The sequence below is a fragment of the Cynoglossus semilaevis genome, chromosome 6 (genome assembly GCF_000523025.1).
Source record: "Cynoglossus semilaevis isolate Cse_v1.0 chromosome 6, Cse_v1.0, whole genome shotgun sequence".
NCBI lineage: Eukaryota > Metazoa > Chordata > Actinopteri > Pleuronectiformes > Cynoglossidae > Cynoglossus > Cynoglossus semilaevis.
Window position 1 is genome coordinate 17,878,331 of NC_024312.1, and position 23,532 is coordinate 17,901,862.

At 39.0% G+C, this 23,532-nt stretch overlaps 2 protein-coding genes across 4 annotated transcripts in view; one reads left to right on the forward strand and one right to left on the reverse strand.

Moving 5' to 3' along the window:
- Positions 1-8,380, reverse strand: part of accs (1-aminocyclopropane-1-carboxylate synthase homolog (Arabidopsis)(non-functional)) — a 13,286-nt gene extending 4,906 nt beyond the window's left edge. The window contains exons 1-17 of one of the 2 annotated variants that reach the window (XM_025056081.1): positions 8,229-8,380; positions 7,010-7,434; positions 6,794-6,889; positions 5,030-5,745; positions 4,687-4,746; positions 4,533-4,603; positions 4,203-4,272; positions 3,905-3,971; positions 3,482-3,579; positions 3,309-3,386; positions 3,084-3,184; positions 2,581-2,670; positions 2,426-2,471; positions 2,174-2,315; positions 1,593-1,735; positions 927-1,080; positions 1-274 (exon numbers count right to left, since the gene is read on the reverse strand). The exon at positions 1-274 is cut by the window's left edge and continues 1,087 nt beyond it. In XM_025056081.1, the coding sequence (XP_024911849.1) occupies positions 1-274; positions 927-1,080; positions 1,593-1,735; positions 2,174-2,315; positions 2,426-2,471; positions 2,581-2,670; positions 3,084-3,184; positions 3,309-3,386; positions 3,482-3,579; positions 3,905-3,971; positions 4,203-4,272; positions 4,533-4,603; positions 4,687-4,746; positions 5,030-5,745; positions 6,794-6,889; positions 7,010-7,430 (2,627 nt within the window). In that variant the 5' untranslated portion in view covers positions 7,431-7,434; positions 8,229-8,380. Of the gene's footprint in view, positions 275-926; positions 1,081-1,592; positions 1,736-2,173; positions 2,316-2,425; positions 2,472-2,580; positions 2,671-3,083; positions 3,185-3,308; positions 3,387-3,481; positions 3,580-3,904; positions 3,972-4,202; positions 4,273-4,532; positions 4,604-4,686; positions 4,747-5,029; positions 5,746-6,793; positions 7,435-8,228 lie in introns of both variants that reach the window. The other variant, XM_017033346.2, reaches the window with a different exon arrangement.
- Positions 8,381-8,824: 444 nt separating this feature from the next.
- furinb (furin (paired basic amino acid cleaving enzyme) b) overlaps positions 8,825-23,532 on the forward strand; it is an 83,967-nt gene continuing 69,259 nt past the window's right edge. For both annotated transcript variants that reach the window (XR_003049834.1, XM_008312526.3), the window contains exons 1-2: positions 8,825-10,141; positions 19,230-19,512. Coding sequence is in view for 1 of the 2 variants with exons in the window: in XM_008312526.3 (XP_008310748.1) it covers positions 19,336-19,512 (177 nt within the window). In the remaining variant the exon portion in view is untranslated. The remainder of the gene's footprint in view (positions 10,142-19,229; positions 19,513-23,532) is intronic.

Here is a 23,532-nt window from a genome sequence, read left to right on the forward strand (position 1 = left end):
GACTCCAGACTCTCCGTTTGTTTAGATGCTTGGCAATCCTGCAACTCCTCGCAGTCTGGCAAGCCTGCGTCAGAGTCAGGGCTGTCCTTCAGCTGGTCTGATGATCTGCCTTGGGGTGAGGACGTTGAATTAACAGTCACTGCATTGTCTGAATCTACGCCGTCCTCCTTCACCGACGTTCTGTTCTCCTCAGCGGCTTCTTTTATTAAGTGTGAGTCTGGGCTCACACACTTTTCTTCAATCTTTGTTAAAGCCTTCTTTAGTCGTGTCAGGCCTGAAGACACAAGATTAAAAAAAAAATATTTTTAAAAAAAAGTATTAAACATGTATTAATCAAGTATCAGACATCCAATTAGTATGTACCATATTTTCGACTATAAGTCGCACTCTTTTTCATCCCCTGGCTGGGTTTGTGACTTGTACTCAGGTGCGACTTATATATTAAAATATATAATTTGACAAGTTTGTTATTTTCACACTGACAGCCGCTAGAGGGCACTCTAGGCTTTTGTACCAGTATCTGCTACTCCTGTACGACTGAACATTTACATGTTTGTTATTTTCACGCTGACAGTCCCTAGAGGGCATTGGTGCAACTTATAATTGTTTTTTTTCCTTTATTATATATTTTTACGCTGGTGCGACTTATTCTCTGGGGCGACTTATAGTCCAGAACGAAGGTAATTCCTTTATTATACATTTTTACGCTGGTGCGACTTATACTCTGGAGCGACTTATAGTCCAGAACGAAGGTAATACTATTCATGTTGTCCGGTGACGTTGGTAAGAAGCTAATATCCTTTACAGCACTAAGTTTGGTACAATTTAAGAGGCTTATCTGTCAACACCACGTGACCTCGGTTTTTATTATTCTCTATATATTTTCTGCATGTCTGTCATTTCAAATTCTGCTTTTAAAAACTGACCAAGATGAACGCGGTTCTGGTCATCGGCAAAGACGATGCGGAACCAACCGGGGGTGGAGCAGTAGAAGGCCTGACCACAGCTCAACACAACCTTGTGCGACAGGAAACTCCTCCACAGTGACAACTCTTCTTCAAATGACGGCTCTCTGAGATACTGGCAAAACAAGAGAGAGGACGGTCACACATCTGACCTGCAGGAGGAGTGCTTATACCAGTACCATTCCCAACTAATGCACCACAGCACAATAAGGTAACACGAGTTTATCAGGTGTACTGAGGAAAATCATCCCTTTTTACTTAATTGGTCTGAAATCTATTTTTTTTTCTGTAAATACTTCTCCACCTGGTGCCAGCACAAGGCTATAGGAATATAACAAAAAATGTGCCACTCAAAGCTGTCTAAGTGGCTTTCTTCAATCCCTGTCCATCTCAGTGTTATGTTCAACTAAAACTAGAAGATTATAATATTTAATTACACAGACTTTCGTGACATTTTATTTGATGCTGTGCTAAGGGATTTTTACTGATATGTGTTCTGGCTCAAAAAAAAGGTCTGGAAACACTTGCATTAAAAACAAAAGATTTTGATTATCACATTCAGCTGCAATGAACAATTAAAGGGTCAACCACAAGGCCTGTCATATAAATCTAAACTTGGTGTGTCACCTTTCTGAGGTCAGTCCAGACATACAGAGCAGCGGGCCTGTGTAAGTAGGGTATGCCCAGACTCTGCAGCTCTCCCGTCAGGTAACTGTGGGCGGCTTTCAGTCTGACTCGGTTCTCAGGCAGAAACTTCTTGTTGAGCCACTCTGCAACAAGAAAATTAGAAGTGACAATACATTGGGGGTAAATTATCTAATCAAATGACCTAAATCTGATTAAAGATGCATGAATCTACGATCCTGAATACACTGGATGGACCCTTCAGGATGGATTAGAGACTGTCGTCGCCACTGATGTACTCTGACCAACTGCTGTTCCACAGAATTTCTACATACATCAGCCCTCCATCTCGATTTTTGATAAGCAGTGCTACACTAAACAAGTACAGCAAGCAATTCTTTGTAGGTTGAACATTTTTGCATGCATCCAACATTGTATTCAATGTTAATGAGGTTGAATTTTAACTTGAAGGGACAAAAACATCTTTATCTTTACAAAAATGAGCCCAGGGTTTTGTTCAAACTACACCTGCTGTGATTATTACAGCAAGTAAGTGGAAGCACATGTGAAGCCTGGATGTGTACCTTTGTCCTGAAGCAGTTGTGCTACCTGGTGCTGGGTGGTACCAGAGATACCATGGAAGGAGCCCAACTGAGCCAAAGCTTCCACTAGCTCTCTGTTCCCCGTGTACAGAGTACCTATTCGAAACCCTGCCATTGCCAAGTCCTGGGTGGGATTAGAAATAAATGAAAAGGAGCCAGACTTCGTTGTGCTGCTAGTTATAATTAAAAGTGTTCACAGTCTCAGGCTGTCACAGAATACAGCACGGTACGTACCTTGCTCAGTCCCCACATTACATGTGTCCTCTGTGGATCGGGCAAACTGGAATAAAGGCATATTGTGAGCAGCATTGTTACAGGCCGTCTTCAGGCCGCTCCAGTCATTAGAAATAAAGAGTGACGATGTGAAAAGGTTATAGGTTTCACGGTACCTGTCCAGGCTGAGGACACTGTGAAAGGTGACGGATTCATCGAAGATCGAAAGCATGTACACCTCGTCCACAATGACGTGTAACTCATGTCTATGTCAATGCAGGAAGAGGTGGAGAGACGGATATTAAAATATTTATTTGAGACAACAAAAGGAAAAAAAATTAAAAAGTGGATCTTGTGCTGTGTTGGCATAAAGGCTCAGTTTGGTGACTGTGACACAGCTGTAGGAAACGATGGCTGATGCAGCAGACTCAGTGGCACATGGCTGCACAAGACAATATGCTGATGACGTTTTGCATCAGCATATTGTTGCACGGTTCTAACAGTATGCTGTTAAAGAGAGGCAATAAAACTACTATATCAAGAAAGTATAATATTCTTCACACGAGACAGTGCCCTCCGCAATAAAATAAAAGGATTTCAAATTTGGAAGCTACAGTGGCTTTGCAACAGGAGCCAGAGGTGCGCAGACTTTGGGGATTACAATGTTGGGCAATAATACCTTTTGGCAAACTCCAAAAAGGCAGTCATTTCCTTTGGTGTGTAGATTTCAGCCAGGGGGTTGTGGGGATTCATTAGAATCACAGCCCTGACCGTTAACCCCTGAAAAAGACAGTGAGTTGGTCTGTAAAGATATTAGATTTAACAGCGCACCCTGGTGGCTAAAAGAAAAAAACTTAATCCAAAACTAAGCCTCAAGATGCAGTAAAAATGCCTTCATGATCACCTCTTCACTGGCTTTTTTCAGACCCATTTCGAGCTTCTCTACAGTGAGGTGGAATGGTCGACTATCTTTGCCATTAACCTCCAAAAATAAAAAGATAAAAGGACAAAAGAAACATTAGATCAAACAGACCAGAGATCAAACTGTACAGCGAAGTACGTGTCCTGTTTTCTTACCTCACAGTCAAGTGGCACATGATAGAGATTAACATCACTGTACAATTTCACATCCTCAACAATAACGCCATAGAAGGGGGTCGGAATGAGAATGACATCTGCACAAAAAACAAGTTTTAAAATTGTATTCATTCTTGTAAGCTGGGCTGAAATTGCTACTTCCCAGGGTGTTAACCTAAGCATTAATTACTCAAAATGATTTTCAGATATAGATTTTTTTAAGCAAAAGTGCTTCTACACTCAAACTTTGGCTAGCTTTCATTCAAGTGCAGTAGTTAAAAAAGTTAAAAACAGATTTGCCTTCATTGCTTTGATTAAATATTTCTAGTAGTGATTCTGTGGCAGGAAAAAAAAACAACCATCAAACAAGTCTGTCTGTAACAAAATAGATCACTTTTTACATAATTGCATGCATGGACTTACCTGAAGGATCACAGATCACTGCAGAGACACAAGAGAAGAGAGAACCACATCCATTCATCAGCACAACCTGAACACAGAAATAACGAATTAAGGAAAAACAAGCAGATCTAGATAAATGTAAACACAGTTATCTATCAGCATGGAATCACAACCTCAATCACGAAAGAGGAACCGCCTGAATAATCTGAGAAACGCAACATGAGGTAGGTTTTGAAAAAAAACAAACAGCTGCAATTAACTTACACATCTTAGTTGCTTGTGTTACAAACGCAATAATAAATGTCACAGTGTAACCTACATTGTCAGCGTTGAGTGGCTTTGGAGAGGAGCAGTAGTATGTCAAGAAGTCTGCCACAGCTTTCCTTGTGCTGAAAAAGACGAGAATGTAAAATTGTAAGATGATAATCAAATTTATTTTCAAATACAGTCAAAGTGGCTTTATTTTTTTTTTTTCATTATAATTATAATCTTTGAATCCAGTTGTGGACCGGATTTTTTTTTCATTATCAGTTCACAATCTTTGAATCCAGTTGTGGACCGGATTGTTTGCCCTGATTTGGCCCACGGGTCGCCAGTTGGTGATCTGCTGTATATAGTCTGTATATAGACATTCATATCGATGTCTTACAAGGTGTGTCCTCTCCAGTCTGAATACTGCAACAAGTACGGGTCAATGTACAGCATGTCAGGTTGGGTTAGCTGTAGCAGAAACAGATGTAAATGCCGTTAATTGTAAATGTGGGCGGCATTTTCACAACAGTGGATTGTACCAAAGGTCTCACCCGTTTCTGCAGGAGATCGTAGCACAATTTGTTCTCACTGGTTCCCAAGTTAATAATACCCTAGATACAAGGAAAAAGCAGAGAGCTTTGTTAACAGCCATGATTAAAATTAGTGCAGTCAAATGATTATAACTCTAAATATGATGAGGTAAGCTGTGGATTGATGTTTGTGTTTTACACCTGTCTTTATTTGTCACTAATCCAAATGATGGAATTATTTATGTGCACAAACATCATGAAAAATATGCAAAAGTATAATTCAAAATTTAGCTTCATCGGGCTGGTCGATTTTGTCACAAATAAATACAAAGAAAAGCTACTCAACAAAATCTGTACATCTTACTTCTGGGTTGTCTCTCTCATGGTATCTGTCCACTGCATACTGGACAAAGCCTTCCTGAAGAATGCCCTTCTGCTGTCGGATCTGGTTACCTCTGTTAGACAGGTACACACTACAGCCTCTCACTGAGGTTAGAACCTCATGGGATATTTTGCATTTTGCTTTCTCCGACATGTGTGGTGATGTCGTTGCCATCTCTTGGTTGGAAGTGGCCTGTGACATCACAGCATCCGAGAGTACCTGAGATGTGGAGACAACAGACTGTACCAGTGGTGTGGACACCTGAGGTTGGGCCGGAATAGCAGAGTCGGTCTGTGTCCTAACAGTAGAAGGAGCAGCTCGTCCAGCTGAAAACCATGCCCCAGTGAGCATGCCGAACAGCCGGAGCTCATGCTCCCTCTCACGTTCTGCCCTCCTGTCCTCTCTCTCTTCTCTGTGCTGCTCAGCCTGAAACTCTCTCTCAAGCCGTACCTCCTCTAGAGAGAGGAGGCGCTCTTCTGCTGACTTTTGCCAGTCTAGAAATTTGGTAAAGACTTGATCCAAGCTAGCTTGACCACAACATCTAGCTCCACCGCTGCTGCAGGAAGTCTTTCCACCTCGACGACGCTTCCTCTGCCTCACAGTGGTAAAAGGTGAGGCCTGCTGTTTGGGCTGCTCCCTTGGTACAGGATTACCAGAAGGCTGGGTGGCAGAGCTGGAGAAATTCTCATCACTAACACCTAGGAATATGAAAAACTGTTTAAACAAATGTTTGTCAAATATCCTCTGCTAATACTAAAATAATAATATTGATAACAACAACAATAATAATATGTTTTATTGTTATTGTTAATAATAATACCTGACATTATTATTATTATTGCTGTTGTTGTTATTATTATTATTACGTAATGTTACGGTTTTTTTCCTGTCTAGAGAAAGAGAGCTCAGTGTTTAAAACATGAAAGTCCATCAGAATTTTGCCTGATGGAATGTCATTTGTAACTGCAGTTACATCCAGCCACCAGTAGTGATAGTAGCGCTGTCTCGAAATTAACACAGGAACCGGCACTCTATACAAGGCAAGCCAATAAGTTCACAACTAATTTAATTAACGACAAACAAGAGAAGGCTAAATTCAACTATGGTGGCAAATTGATTGAAACGTGTGAGCATTGTCTTGCACAGAAACATCCATTTTTTTAGGGAAGTTATTGTTAAATGCTTTATACGTACTTTTAATACGGGCCCACTGGTTTTGAGGGCTCAATGCGTTTACTTGGCACTGATGCAGATGGCATGATGTGTTAGCTTTGTAAAAACAATGTGTGCTTCTCCGCTGCTGGATAAACTTCATCTGAAGCTCAATGAGAGGTGTAGGGACCTCTTGTGGTCTTAAAGGTTATTATTATTATATTTTTAAACGTTTAATATGAATGTTTGAAAATAATACCAACTTATTGCATCACTTTCAGCCAGAATTATTTCAAGTCAGGAAAGATCCTGGTTACCTGTGTGCATTATCACTTTGAAGCCAAAGAACAACAGCCATTTCTTTGTATGGTGGCATTTCCAGCTCATTACAAGAGACCAAATCTAAAGTTTAACTTGCCTCTAGCTGTAAAAGTACAGCTCACTCACTACAGAAGGGTAATGAGTGAGCTAACACAACAATCAATGTCACAAAAGAGACTTGTTAGTAAATGATTAGTAAACCTAAGGATTGTAATAGAATTATGTCAATCACTCTTGGCTATAATGATAACAGTTGTAGTCAGATCCACCAACCTGAAGCTGATAGTCCTGCATTTGTGGAGTTCTCTCCTTCATCAAGTGGTTCCACTTGGCCTTGTTGAGATCGCCAATCACTGTCCTGTTCATCTTCTGACACATGACGCATCATTAGGGTTTGAGCGCTTACTTTAGACAAGCTTTCCTCCTCCTCTTCACATTTAATATCAGACGAAGGCTCCATTTTGGGTTGGAGACCAAACAAAAACCCACCCAAGGAGGTAGGACCAAAGGAGCCAGAGATTCCCCGGTGGTGGGCACCGTGATCCAATGGGCTCTGAAACACCTGCTGATTGCTGACGGCTCCTTCCAGGGAGGAGTAAGAAATGGCATGTTGGTTGCCCAGCACTCTGTCCATCACATCATAAAACCTCCAGGACATCGTCCTGTCGTTGTCTTTGATTCGACGGTACTCCACCTTCATCTTCTTGATCTTGTCCCTGCACTGATCTCCACTGCGGTAAATTCCCTTTTCTTCCAAGGTGTGGGCGATGCGATCAAACACACGCTGGTTCCGCAGTGAGCTTTTCAGCTCGATCTGGACCGATTTGTCCGACCACAGCTGAAGAAGTTCCACTATGTCTGAGTCGGTCCATTTGGTGCCTTTGTCGTGCCTCCTGCATCTGAAGTCCATTTTTCTGAAACAATTATTTTTTTTAAACAGTTAGTGAGCAGTTTTGGTTTTGGTGAGCTAATATTCAATAGCACCTTAGACTGACTTGGAGTAACGGACAGAAAAAAATGCTTTCATGTTAAAACAAATCTCCATGTTCTTATAGCATTTTATTTACATAAATCCCACTGCTGTGCCTCCAATACTCGCTACACTGGACATCACCAGGGCTGTGTGCTGAGCCCTATGCTGCGTTCACTGTACTGAACAACCGTGACTGTGTATCTAGTCAGGGGTGTACAGTATACACCCGTGACTACACAGACAATAACATCATCATCAAGTTCATGGAGTACACACCTCTTATAGGGCTCATATCCAATCTCAATGAGCAGAGCTACAGGTCAGAGGTCAGCCACTAGCAAAACAAACGTACGGCTAACTTCAGCAGTGATCAGTGAGACAGAGGTAGAGAGTGAGCTACAATAATTACCATAACCCAGTGCCTAACCTGGTAATTTCATATCGAGTCATTTGTGAGTAATTAAATATTTTAGAAACTATTTATAATTTGTCATACATACTAAACAAATATTAAACATAAATATCATCATAGGACTTTATTACCACTGAACTGTGTTGTTTCATATGGTGCACACACTCTCTCTAACCCGCACTCGTACTCGGAACAATCAAGATTATCATACATTTTCTGAAATTTAAAATATCAAGTGGATTACAACAATAATTGAATACTCCAAAATATATGTTCTCTTAATACTCGTCTTTGAACACTGTTATCGTGAAACTGCTACTCACATGTAACATGCACGTTGGTCGACTCATTATATTACGAATGCATATCAGCCCGGTATAGACCTATTAGGACTAAGATACGTTTGCTAACACCTTAACAGTTCTACCCGACGCAGTCGTAAAGAGACGAATACGAGATGTATCTACATCCGATTTGACTGCGCATGCGTGCTGTCCAATTCCGGGAGAGCTTTGGTCCGAGGTGGGGGGGGCTATCTAATGCGGGATGCAGTGTTTGCGGTCCCAACAGATGTAATTTAACAAATACACCACTAGATGGCAATAACACACAGTCAGAAACAGTGCGCAGCGACTGCTTGGAAATAGGGAGGTGTGTTTGGTGTTCATGCTGGCGTTGCCCGGATATTTTGGGAACGTATTTATAAAATTTGCACCACCACTAATAATAATAAATATGATTTTCTTTTTTTCGGCTGTTCACGGGTCGCCACACCACATCATCTGCCTCCATCTATGCCCATACCCTGCCTCCTTTGCTTTGACACAACCGTCGCCATGTCCTTTTGTCAATTTCATGTCCAATATTGCCACTAATAATATTAACAACAATAACAACAATAATAATAACAAATATTACATATGAATACCCACAACAGTTGCACTTTACTGATGTGTTTCTATACGTAAGCTATTGAGCAGTAGATAGATTGTGGATGTTTAACCATTAAATAACAATAATTATTATTATTGTTGTTGTTATTATTATTATACAGAATAATCTGTAAAATCTGTTCCGTTTTGCAATGATTATGCATAGTATCAGTTCTTTTGTAATTTCTATATGCCTAAGTGTATTAAGAGGTAGAAAATTGAAGGGTGGATGTTTTAGTGCTGTTAATTCAGTACATTAGAAATGATCAACTATGCATCATGTAGACGGCTGCACCCAAAGCTCTCATCAGACTACGCAGTGGCTAGAGAGGCTTTGACCATCCTATTTCAGGTCCCCGGTATAGTCCTTGCTTACTGTTTACAATAAAGAGCATGCACCTACAACCTAATTTATTTTATTTAAATGTTCATTTTCTTCTTCTTTGACTTTTTTGGTGTTTAGTTGCCGTCGATGTGATCACAAACACCCAGGTGAATCCTGATTATTTGCATAAGTAAAAAAATAACCACAGTACAGCATAAATTCAAAATGAATGTAGTCAATAGTGCATTTTACTTGGCATGTTTATGGACGATAACTATATAAAATATATCCATATATATTGACCAGTACATTTTTTAGTTAGGTAAAACTGAATTTTTATTCAAATAATCTATGTTTGCCTCAATACGATTTGGTCATTTTGCCTCATCCGAATGTTTCTATACAGTTATACAAATCGAACGGACTCAGAGTCCAGTCAGCTCCAAACGTGACGTATTTCCTGGCGAGGGCTTTCGTGTATCAGTGGCAGTTTGTTGTCATCACCATCCAATAGTGAGCCGCTGCTACTCTGTGCAGCCACGTTTTCCTTTGGTTGCTCCTTTGTGTGTTTTTCTAACATGAGGTCGCTCAACTTTGTGTGAGAAAATTCACACTAAGTGTTCGCTTGCGGCTCGTGAAGCACACGAACTGGTTAAAACATTAAGAAAGAAGACGCTGGAAGTTGATAGTCTGGTAGAAACCAAACCATAGTGATGGAGGAGGAGGCAGCGGCGGTGACAGCGGCAAGTTGGTTGCGGATGACAAGCCAGACTGAATAGTGGAATTGAGCACTTTGAGGATGGGTGTGTGCACACAGCGTCATTTTTATTGTTGTTGTTCACCGTCGGGTGAGATGTAAAGTTAAGTCAAGCCGCAGGAGAGGAAAGGGAGTCTCTTTCCGGAGCGAGAAGAGGAGAAAAGAGACAGAAGATGAGGGAACGTCACGTCTCGATCTCTGTGGACATCTAAGTGGATAAAGGTAGGACTGAACACTGGTTTGATATTAAAATAATATATATATATATATATACATTTTTTAAATTATTATTATTATTTTATTTAAACTGCGCTCAAAAAGCAGGGAGCGGTAGAAATGTGGGTGGAAACAATGGGAGTGTTTGCCGAAAGCATGAGGGTTGTTGTGGAATAAAGTCTGAGCTTCTGCTTCTCAGTCTGTTGAGAGCTTCTCCACTTGGATTTCTGATTCTCCCAGTTAGGATGTGTACCTTTGTCTTTGTTCATGGAAATGTTGACGTTGATGACATTGATGGTTAATATTATTATTATTATTATTAACATAATTTATCATTTTCCCGTAGCTTTTCTCTTTGACATCTGTATCTTACTTAGCCTGCAGGGTGCTGCCAATTCGCGGAACCCCTCATCACTTACTGTACTTCATTCCTAAGGTGGGAATTGCTGACTGTTTTTCACTTAGTCCTTCTTCTCTCTAAGGCAGTGCTGAAAATCTGTAACAATGTTTCTCTTCCTTGTGGCACAGGAATGAAGTGACCCAGGAGACTTTGCCAATCTCTGTGAAAGCAGTGTTGTTGTCTTTTTACTCCTCATGTTTGTCAAAAGTAAAATGAATGATTTTATCTTAACACGCCCTTTGACATTAGAATATCATGTATGACCACTATTCGGATTAGAGTCTGGGCAAAGATAATTTCTCTACTGATTTCACATGGAACAGAACATTTGTAATTACATGCTTCATTCTGAAAGCCCACATTGGTTTTCTTTGCATAAAATTCCAATTCTGACAAAAGAGATGCATTATTTATTGAGCAAATGTACAAATCAATAATTTACATAGAAATCTTTAAGGTCAACATGTTAGCCAAGGTTTAGCTTTAGGATATACTGTACATACTTGCTATACAACAGTATGTACAGGAATTGAGCTGTTTCTAGTATAGGCAAAGCAAAAACAAGATAACTTACTGTGGACTCCTGAAAAAATACTTTTTACAACAAAATAATACAAATATCAACATTTTAAGTGATAAAAATTCAACAAACCTTACAAAATAAATTAGCAGAGATGTTTCAGAAGACGAGTGTCGAGGGAGAGGGAAGTCTGGGTGTCCCTGCTCAGACTGTTGCCCCCGCGACCCGGCCCCGGATAAGCGGTTGAAGATGGATGGATGGATGGATGGATGGATGGGTTTCAGAAGACTTAAAAAATAGATAAATAGAAAGTGTCTGATGATAGTAAATCAGTGCATTGTTGTGATGTAAATGGATTTGGAAAAAACAGATCAGAGGTATCACAGTTCAGGGTTTGCCTGTGATGTCTGGATGATTAAAGCAGACAAATCTTAAAATTCATAGTAAACATGAAATGTATTACAGGTGGACCCCAATGGTATTGTGTAGCACAAATAATAAGTGTGAAAAATGATCACTTTATGTAAATGATTTACTAATTGATGTCTCCACCTTCAGAACCCCTGGTGGCTATTAGTGGTATTGCATCAAAAGCATGATTTTCTTGCAGTTAAGGGTAAACATACAGACTATTGCTGCATCTAAAAAAAACATCCTATGCAGCTGTGTGTGGCGGTGGGGTTCCTGCCAGTTTGAAAAGAAAAAAAATTAACAATAAATGTCAGTTTGTGAAAAAAAAAATTATGAATACTGACTGTTTTTGGAAGTGAAAGGTGGAAACATCCTACATGTGAGCTGTTCAGAGTTTGCTCAGCATCACATCTCACTGCATTACTGATGGAAAATTCTGGGGAATTTTTTATTTTTAATTCCTCATTCATATATATTCTTTACAAAACAAATATTTTATATTTCATTCATTTTGATGTTTTTTGTGCAAAACCAAAACTTAAGTTAAAGAAAATGTAAATGACTGCAATGGCTCCCATTGACAAGAAATATAGTTTATGTTTCTCTTGCAGCAGAGATGGCAGCTGTTAAATCTGTTGGTTCTGTACATTGCTTATTGCTCTAAAAAACACCTTTCTGCTTCGGCAGACACGTCAAAAGCAATGTTCAGGTGTGCCGAGTTTTCAGCTTTCATCAGGTATTATCTACAAATGCAGCGGATGAAAAAGAAACAGGAAGACAAAGACAGTAATAGTTATCTTTTAACCAGCACAGACAGTGTAAGGAAGAGAAGTTATTTCACACAAGAAACAAAGCCAAGTTTAAGATGGCCCATTCAGACTTAGTTGAATCACAAAACTTACAGAATTGATTACCTCTGCTAGTGGTTACCTCTTGTTACCTTGCAGCCGACAGTAACAATCTTTTGCCAAACTTTATCTCTACAGCTACAAGACAGCATGAGTGAGGACAAGTCTGGCTTTAGTGGTAATAAATCGCTATTACCTTTTCACTTTGCAGTGTGTCTCACATAATCACCACCTCCTGCCATGTCCTCTCTGAGCTCAGGAAGCCTGTGTAGAGTGTCTGGTTTCCAACCTTACTCCAATATATCCTCCTGAGAAGGATGATTTTTGGCTGCCAGTGGTCATTTAAGTTTGTTGAAGTGTTCTTTTGTACAGTGGAACCTCAGTTTAGTTCCTGATGGCCGTTCTTGAACCGAAACGTTCAGAAACTGAAACAATTTTCCCCATAGAAATCAATGTGAAATAGAATAATCCGTTCCTGGACCCCCGACTCGTATAATGTTTCCTCACTTCTATTGTTGTTATGCGGTTGCTGTATTGGTCAGAGCTTTCTCTGCAGTGTGGCAGGGCGCACCCTGAGAGATAGGGTGAGGAGCTCTGTCACACTATCATCCATGATGACACCCATCACCAACCTTTTTGAAACTGAGAGCTACTTCAAGGGTACTTATTAGAGCTACTTCAAGGGTACTTATTAATATGAAGAGCTACTTATTTAAAACAGATTTCCCGAACAAAACTAATGCTGTTCAATCAAGCTCTGGGACATACAATAGCACCCTTTTGACTACCATTTCAAGTGTAACTGATCCAAAAAGAACAGTACAATATTTGACCCTCTTGTTGACTAGTTTTAGAACATACCCCACAGGCACCTTAGGTAATCCATGGGGGCATGGGTGACCCCTGATGTAAAGCATGCCATAAAAAATTCAGTGAAATTATGAAATATCTCCAATATGTTTCATCACCTGCAGGACGACCACCTGACCTTGTTTGCCATAGTAAAGGTAAATAAACACACTCCTGACGTAACAAGGAAATCTAGAATCGCAACGTTCCTGTATTAAACCTTTCCTTCTTTTTTAGTACAAAAATAGAAGTAGCATTGTGAAGCCCCCCTCGCAAAGCAGCGAGTGTGACATCAAAAACAAATATGCAGTACAGAGGCCTACTAATGTTCTTAAAATCTAAATTAAAAGAGTTGGAGAGGAGCCACAAATTAATACCTGTACTCTGCCCTTTTTGCATCCGCTTGACATATCAAAATATACAGCAACAACCAATTACCATCAGGGCTAATTCCAGTTGTTCTTACTGTACATCATCCTCATCAGTATGCAATATCTCATAGTAAATGTTGAGTAACCACTTTACTGAGATTTTTTTTTCACCTATGAGAATGAAAGAAGAATTTAAGGAGAACGATTTTCTTCTTAGGATTGTGAAGCCAAACTATAAATCCCTGACAAGCCTGGAAAAATAGAAGTCACTGGAGTCTAGAGTGGTTTTAATAAATGCAGAAATAGAAAAGAACAACAACACACAACAGGAACACCACAATCCACCACAGCGTTCTGTGAGACCTTTCTTTTCAGAATGGTTTGGACAAATCGATACGCATAGATGCACTGATTGCAATGTTTTTGGTACGAGCTGTCAATTCTCATTTGTCCTTCAGTTGACAGCATATACAACAAGTATTATCAACCATACTCAGTCATAGGTTCTTTCTTCAGTTCAAGTGCTTGGTGACTGGAACGAGGTACACAATGACACTGAGTTACTCTGCAGCCAACTTTCTGACAAAAACAATTGTGTGGCTTGAGCAATAGGTTTAATCTGTATTTGTCCACTGAAGGTTTAAACTCATCATGGACATTAAACTTACGTTACTTGTACAAACATCAATTTTTACTGTTGCTATAGGAGTAATTTGCAGCAGGCTGCTAACGTAGCATGACACGACTTAAACCAGCTTTAATAACACTACCTCAGACAAACAAACGCTGTAGTCGTCTTGTTATCCTCTTGGAGCCTGGCATGTACAGCTGGCTGATGGCATTTTAATTGTCAAACTTGATTTGTCTTTCCAAATGACTTTGCTGTGGCTCCCTCATGGTTAACCTTACTGTTACACCTATCATAAATGAAAAACCATCCGATATTAGTCACTGGCTGGTTGATCAGTGCATCTCTACCAACTTCTTTCGATCAATAGGTCTGTCTATCAATTTCTATTTATATCTCATACAGACCAAAGAGATTTCTAATCATAAATCTATGTTATAGTTTTCTTTGGTGTGTGCTAAACACACCTACTTTGGTCAGAACAGTGTTTAAACGTCCTCAATCCACAACAATCACAATATTGTAGATTTAGACATACCTTATCAATATCTGTGTTTGCCTATCCCTCGTGCTAAAGTCGGTCAGGCCTGTCTCTCCAGCAAACAGAGTACCTATTGATTGAGCTTCATAGACTTAAAGATGAGGGCACAGTAAAGTTATAAAATAAGAGAGATAGTTAAATCAGTTTTCCACCACACAATGCACATTTGTTTCATTGTTAGCCCCTTTGCTGCATGAAATGCTTAGGCATTTCCCCGTGAGAACACTGCTGTTGAGATACTCTAAATCATTTCAGAGGGAATGTGATCTGTAATATTCCAAATGAAATTCTCTGTTACATTCTATAAACCCACAATTAGGTGTTGCTAGGGTTACAGGAGTTCTCTTGATCTCGTGCTTTGAAATCACTTTTTATTTCATATAAAATCATGAGCGCTTGTGTTCTTCAAAGCTGTAAGTGTGTAAAATATTTAAGCATGCGCAGGCATTTGCTGCAGGGCATTAAATTATGTCGGGAAAGTAATGAATCACAGTATTGATTGATTTGTGACTCATCTTCCCTTGTCCTCAGTGTACTCAAATTAAGAGGGGGTGTTGAGAGAACAGAACTCTTCCATTTGCCATCATCTCTCTATTTATTATCTTTCCAGCCTATCCTTAGAGTGTCACAGGGGAGGCTGATTCAGTCCCAGATGACTTTGGCAAGAAGCAAAGAACACCCTGGACAGGTCGCGTCCTATCAAACGAGGACACGGATCAGCAGCTCTATCGTAGGGGGATAATGGTGAAGAGTGCTCCTCAAGGGCATCCCAGCTGTCACTGCTGAGGGAGATTAGAAGATTGCTCAAAATTGTCCTAGAGAAACTCTAAGCAAAGTATCTTAATTAGTTCTACTGTTGTTTTGCAAGTGTTTGTTTTCACTTGGTATTAAAATATTGCCATATGGAGGTCAGTCAGTAGTCTCAAAGAAGTGTTAAACTAATGCTAAGAAAACACACTCAGGAAATCCCTGATACATTTTTTGACGCTACATATTGGCTGAGCACTGAACTGAGCTTCTAATCCCAATAAATGATTTTCTCTCTGCATTTTACTCTAGAGCCCACAGATCTAAAGTAAAAAAGTAAAGTAAAAGTCTCTCTGGTTTGAAGGTTGAAGTTTTGTCTCAGTTTTGGTCCTTTAATGTTTATTGCAGGAGTAAGCGGCCTTTTGTTAACTCCTCTCCGGGCTGTTTTCAGAGTACTTGTTGGGGAGTTGTGTTATTGTGTGCTTGTTATTTTCTGCAGGGCTGTCTGAAGGCAGGGTTACCTCCACCCTCTCTCAGCGACTGCAGACACCCAGCTCCTGTTATTCAGACTCCAGCATAGTATCTAATGAGCTCAGAAGAATTCTTCCATGGGAAGAGTGACAGCCCCTGGCCATGTCTCCACTACCTGTCCTGCTGCGTTCAAATCACATCCCCTCCTAAATATAGATACAAGCAGAGGTATTCAGTGAGATTCTGTTCTTTGAATAGATTACCAAACTAAGCTTCCAGGAAGTGGGTGATAATTGTTTTTATCAAGGAATGTTGGAGACATCCTCTCTGTTCGTAAAGAAAAGCTACATGATTGTATAGTCTCGGCAAAAAAGAAAAAAACTTTTTAGCTGAAAAGCCGCTGGCTTGTTATATCTCAAGTAATTTATTGTCAATAAATGTTCTCGCAGTGAATGTTGGCGTGAAGAGGATTTATTTTTTTCTGGCCTACAAGACATATTAATTTGATGTGACCACTGTACACAGTAGGATATAAAACTGATACCTACGCACAACTGCTGAAAACCCAACCTGGAAGGCTAAGACAGTTGTCAATCACTCTTTTGAAAGTAATACAATTTTGATAACTTGAGTTTGCCTCAAGGGGAAACACATTACATTATCATCTTGGCTGGGATTGGCTTTAGTTCCCCCCGCAACCCTGCAGAGGAATAAACGGCAAAAAATGGATCTGCTGTAGTTGCAGAGGAATAAACGGCAAAAAATGGATGCATACAGTTCTTGTGTTCTCACACATTCTGTGATGTTTTCTGACAGTAAGTTGAAGGTTCCACTGGTTTTTGCTGTTCTTCTGGCAACGTACTGCTTTTTTGTGTTATCATCTTGTGCTTGTCGTCTGACAGCACGCTTAGCTGCTACCAATAATACCATACATACATACAATACCATACATTTTGAGTAAATAGAACGGTATCATGGATTGTCCGAATTATCCTACCCCCGATCTAGCTATTTAATGATTATCTGAACTAATATCTGAAATTAATGTAGCATCCCCAGTGATAACTGAACCTGTGGTAACATTTTATTCTAAAAAGTAATTGTAAGGAAGCTTTGATCTTGCGCTGACACGTGGTATGTTGCCATTAAGTGGATCACATTTTAGGGTCAAGACGTGACTGAGGTTCATATTAGAAACAAGGTCGACAAGACTGCTAACACAGCTGGTTTGCTAGCACTTGAAGCATTTGCTTAAATACTTAAAATTAAATTGGTCTCTTGCTTTATCCTATAATGCCTTTAAAGTGGGTAAACACTCCAAAGAACTGTCAACTTCTGCCGGTTTGTTCTACCTTACTGGAGTAAATATTTCATGGCAAAATATAAATCCTGTAATAATTTTTCTTTTCACAATATTGAGGAGCTGTAAATGAAGCGTGGCTGAAGAGAAAAAAGCAAAACCTTCATTCTGCTCAATCCCCCGCAGTAAACCCAATAAAGTTATCTTCCGGCCTTGTTTTAATTCTTACGTCAACAAAATAGCTCAAGGTAGGATGAGAGAGAGGTCACTCTGATCTGGCAGCTCAGGATTGATTTTTATATGTACATGTTTTGACCTTTTGTCAGCTATAGATTAAAGTAAATAGAAAATCAACTGACGTGGGAGAGTCTGAATATGTCGAGAACACCGACATCCATCAAGAGAATTCTCAGCATTAGTCAGGCAGCTCACAGTGCCCTGCCTGACAAACCTGTTTGTTTCTCTTGTCTTCTGCCAATGTTTTAAGAAAACAGATTGACTGACTGATTAAATAGCGACGGACCTCTTGTTAGTACACATCATCTCATGGTATGTCCAGTACAATTTCTGTATTATTAAAACAATGATTGAAAACTATTATTACTGATGATGTCAACCTGAGCATTAGGTAAAATGAATATGCGTACAATTATTTTCATCACATAACAGAATAAATGCTGGAAGGAAGTCTTAAGAAAAAAAATCCTTTAAAAAATCCAAATTTCTTGGTGATTCATTTCAGCCAAATTTTGGCATCAGGTACATTGTGATGGTTGAGGTTTCTAGATAAATCACCAGTCAGAGTAAATCATTGTAAAGACTAAATACTAATGATACACGTGTTTAAGGTTTAACTGTCATTGTCAAAAAACCTTACTTAATTGACAGTTTATGCTTTTAATTTTTAAGACCTTAAGATGAACATTTGAAACACTCTTGAACATTTAAATGAAAGATAACATTTTCAGTAGGCTTTGTAATATGCACTCTCATGGGAATAATAATCACTTCCATAAATATAAAAGATAATACTAAGAATTCACTTAATAATCACATCCACAGAGAAGAGTTTAGCAGTCATAAAAAAAATTCTATACCTGTCTGCTAAGAACAGACAGATGGGATCGACTCACTGAGCTACTCAAAGTCACTGTGTGGCAGGCATTTAGACCTGGCGTTTCCTCAGTCCAACAGATATACCCTGGTTGATTTACACTCCTTATATCTCATTTGAATTAGATTAAGATACCATTGTGTTTTTCCCTGTCTGTGTTGAACCTCGAGGTTTCTGTCTAGACCCCCTTCTAATGCAGACAGAAGTTCTATTTTCTGAATCTGCTTAGATGCTGTTTTACTAGTATGTAAAATATGCTGAATGGGGTATTTTAATAATTGATAAATAGCTGTACTGTTAATAGAATTCACATGTTCACCCTGTGTGTGCTTGAGTTTTTAGCACAAACACCAACACTGGTACTGCTCCATTACAGTTCAAAAACATGCAGGATTAGGTCAACTGGACACTGAAAATTGACCTCACTTGTAGTGCAAGTGTAAATGGTTGTTTCCATATGAGGTCCTGTCATGGACTGCTGAACAGTCACAGCGTACCCCACCCTTGCCTGTTGACTGCTAGCATCGGTTCCAGCTCCCCACACAACCCTAGAAAGGGATTAAGTGAAAGATGAATAAATGCAGCTGTATATTGGTTTTCCTGAATATCATTATGTGTTGCAGTTTGATTCCTCTGCATATATACAACTGTCATCACATTTTTTTCTAACTGGAAAAATATGATTGAATGCTGAAAAGATTTCTGTTTTGCCATTTGTACCAGAGGTGTTGTTTTTTTCCCCTCTGTGACATTAGAATCTGACATGTTAAGGTCTGTGGGTGTTTTTCTGCTGATGATTCTGTTTTGTCTTATGAATGGTGCTTGCTAAAATTGGGGTAACCCAGTTAGCAAGGGTATGTTTATGTTAATATGACTCTGTCCTATTATCTCCAGACCACTGTTCCACTTCCATTCTGCTGTAAGGTAGAGCGCCTCTGCTCTGCCTGGGAAGCGGTGACAGACGAACGGAGAAACGGCCGTGTAAAGAGTTCTCCTTTTCATGGATGCCAGAGTGGGACTGCTGTACTTGTGGGCAGTCCTTGTCCTCCTGACAGCTGAACTGAAGAGAGCTGATGCTGCAGACGTCTACACTAACACTTGGGCTGTCCAGATACGTGGGGGACCAGAGGAGGCTGATCGAGTCGCCAGGGAGCATGGTTTCACTAACATTGGCAATGTAAGTTTTACTTTACACTGTATCACTTCTTTTTTTAAACTCAAAAAGGTTTTACCATTTGGCTGTTTTATAAAACAGAAGTAGGAATGTGTTTTCTGTCTTAACAGATTTTTTTTGCACTGAGCAGAACTAACAAGACAGAGAACACGGCACACTCAACCTTATTCCCATCTTATGCGAAAAACATGATTTTCTGAAAGATTATAACATTTAGTTCAGTGTTTCAAATGTGCTTTCTTATGTTTTGGTTTTTGTAAAATTCATCTTCAGATGTTATTCCATTACGAAGACGTTTGTGGCTTTTGACAATATAGAGTGAAGGTGTTTTCATTTTAGGTAACATTTTCATGGAATACTGGATTACTGGACATTGGTTCAATCCACGTTACATCACACTGATCTTGTTTAAAGCGCTTGCAACTGAACAGAATAATGCATTATTCTGTAGACTTAGATAGAAATACTCTTCAAACAGTGTATTTCTGTTAGAATTCTTAGGTCTTAGGTTTCCTTGCCAATACATTTCTGAAGTTTCCTTTCCTTTGTTCCATCAAATCAAAAAGAAGCGTCCTACCTTTACACTGCCTAAACAGCCTTTAATTAGGAGGGAGATGAGCACATAGACTCGCTTTGTTTGATTATCATGGCCTTCAGTTAATTGGCAACGGCAGCAGAAGAACAATATAAAAAGAAGGTACAGACACAACTTCCTTCAGGTGGTGTCTATGTGTGTCTAAAAATTGTAGATACCATATGGCAGATTGTTATTTTAACATATGGTTTACAAAGACAACTAGGTCCCAGAGCATAAAAAATTACCAAAGTTCCACACTAGTAGAAGTAAGCTCTATAAATATCTCTTTCCTCCATATTTCCTTTTTCATCATCCTAACCTAAAAACACAGCAATAATATGAACATTGTATTTGAGCCAAGGATCGTCTTTTACATACATAGATGAACTCTTTATATTTTAGACTGTTCTATTTTAGTCTTCCAAGTGTGGCTTGTAAGGGTAGCACAACAGTCATATATCAACAACAGTTTAAAGATGTCCATACAGTACAGAACATGAATGGCAGAGGAGGAAAGTTTCTGTTAACTGCCAGAAACAAGTAAAACAAATCCTAAAATGTTTGTTAATTGCTCAGTACAATTGAAGTATCAAGAAACAGTCATTAGATCTCCAGGTACTGGAAACCTGAATGTTAAAGCAGTAACGAAGAAAAAACAAACCAGAGGATTTGGAGAAATTAGAGAACCGCTTATAACAAAGGACTGACTTTGATTTCAAACCAAAGCTCTCAAGTCAGAAGTTCTCAAGAGATTCTTGAGAGATTGAATGACGGGATCAGGAGACAAAAAAGAGTTTGTGTGATAAATGATTTAACCTTCTTATTGGGAGCTTTTTGGCAAAAATATCTAAGTCCTCAATGAAGCTAGTGTGATTAGATTATTTTCTAGAGAGATGTCAAGTTTTTCTTTGGACCGTTTAACACTGAATCTGACCTTGGAGTACCAATTTCTCAATGGATTTTTTCTTAGCTGTAAAGATGTTTTAGTCTAGTCTTTCTGGCAGTTTCCTTGCGAGACAGTAATAAATATTTCCACAAGTATAAATACTCTCCAAGCAACCAAAAGTTGATGATATGCTATGGAGCATTGGGTGGCTGGAAGGGTTGCATTTAATATTGTCCTGTGGGTGGAATAAGATTTTGCCAGGGAACATCATAAGTCACTGCTTCAGTGAGACATCCAAGTAAGGTTTTTATTTTAATCTATGGTCCCTGAGAGAAAGACGCCATGAGAAAGGAACGATCCATAGCCAGTGTGCAGGGTCTGTGGGACTGGCCTTTGTTTTCTAGTCATGAGTGGCCAGAATGAAACGGCTGAGTAATTTTATGTCATTAATACTATAGGGTACTTTAGAGTATATATTTTTTATTATTGCCAGGGTGTTGGAAGATCGTAATGAATATGATGATTTGTTCGCTTCAGAGCTCAGTGATGCACTTTTGCTTTAGTGTTTGTCGATTTTAAAACAAAAAACAATTTCTGTCTTGGGGACTGCTACTGCCTTTTTATTTTGATATTATGTTTCTTCTCCATCTTAGTCTTATGAGTGCACACTCATTGCTTACAATGAATACTTAAAATATTTAGTACAACATTTATTATGAATGTATGGTGAGGTATCTTTATTATTTGGTTCTGCCATAAGGTTGTTACTGAGACACTATAAAAATAATAGAATATGTGTTTGCTAATGTATGTAAGGAGGGTTTACTAACTGAAGTGTTTCACAGCAGTGATACTATTTATGAAAACGTATACATATTTACGTATATCGTAAATATATATATAGTATCAACAAAGTGTTTACCTTGACTTAGGTGATTAAAAAAAACTCAGTTCCTGTAAATAAAACAGTGCCTAATGAAAACCAACTGAGGCTCTAAAATTTCTATCGTGTTCCAGTCGACTAAGTACAAGTACAGTACACATCTCTGGAGTCGATGTCTTTGCAATTGTTTTTAATCTGCTGTAGTGCCAACCAAAATATTTCCCCACCTCTTTAGAGCTGTGCACCCTCATGTCATGGCATACTGGGATGTCAGTATGATTATGTAAAAATATACTGCATTCCTGATTGCTAAATTACAGTTTGTTGTAGTATTTTTTTCCGTTTTCTTTGATGAGTGGAGTAAATTCTGGATAATTACTCTGTATTTTTTTTTTTCTCACTCATAAAAACCATTAGTAGCAGAGGTATGTAGGCGGTATACCCGCTTATCAGATCTCTTGTCAGTACCTAGCAGTGGCTGGTTTTTGCTCAGGCTGTTGTTACACTAACTAAGTACTTGCAGTGTGTTAACACTGAGTAATCCGTCATCCCTTCCCATCCCCCCACAGCAGATGTGATTATTTTATATTCGAGCCCCAGTATCTCATTACGTTAAATTAGGACTCCAGTGTAAAACTTCATTCTATGACAAGCTGGCTCTGTGAGTTCACCTGCTTGCTTTTTCTCTTTGACATCAAGCAAAAATATATTTGAATGTCAAAGTGACAGGTCCTATGTTTTATTGATCTGGCTTTTGTTTGGCTAATAAGGAATTAACTGTATGACTACTTGTTGACTAGTCTGCTCTGTCACTGCACTGGTTTTTAAGTCACCCTTAATGGGTTGACAATTTGTAAGTAACAGTTGTCGGACATCAGATCGTAATACTGCAGTCCACCGCTTTATTTTTAAATTAGCTCTAATAAGAGACACAGAGCAGACATCTTGTTGTAATCACAACATGCTGCATAATAGATGCTCACAAAATGGAATTTAATTTGAAAGTGACTGCTATTGGCTTTGCACCAAATGATCCAGTTGTGTTTATTGTTGTAGTTGAGTTGTTGAGTTGTAGACTACTAGTGTTATTGTATTGTGTATTGTTATACTGTGTTAAGTCAGTTACTACTGCAACAAATGTACATGACAAAAACAAGAATTTTGAATCCAAACATGAGTTTTGGAAAATTGTTTCATTCTGAAATTGTAGAATCAGATAATGGGATTTATCTTAATTTCCTGGTGCGGGTGGTGGATTTGAAAGACAGACAAATTAGTCTGTTTGTTCATCTGTCAACGCAAGGTTTGTGAAGCGTAAATGTCATCAAGACGTCCTAGTGTGCGCCGGCATTTAAGTTGACACGGAGCTTGTTATATTTGGCTCTTTGTTATGTGCTAAAAAAATGTTTTTATTTGTTTCAATAATGCTTTTGTGCATATGTGGGAGTTCAGGATCAAGGTTTAAAGCAAAATGTCATGTTGTGTTTTTAGAGAGCTGAGTCAGAATCACTGTTTTTATGAGGATGGGCAGGCTCTGTGGGCGTTTACAGACTGAATCATCCTGCTCTGTGGAGTAAACACACAATGTTCACTTTGTCTGTTTCTTTCTTCCTCTGTCTGTCATTGGTATGTCTCCATCTCTACCTCGTCTTTGTCTTCTTTGTCTCTTTCTTTTTT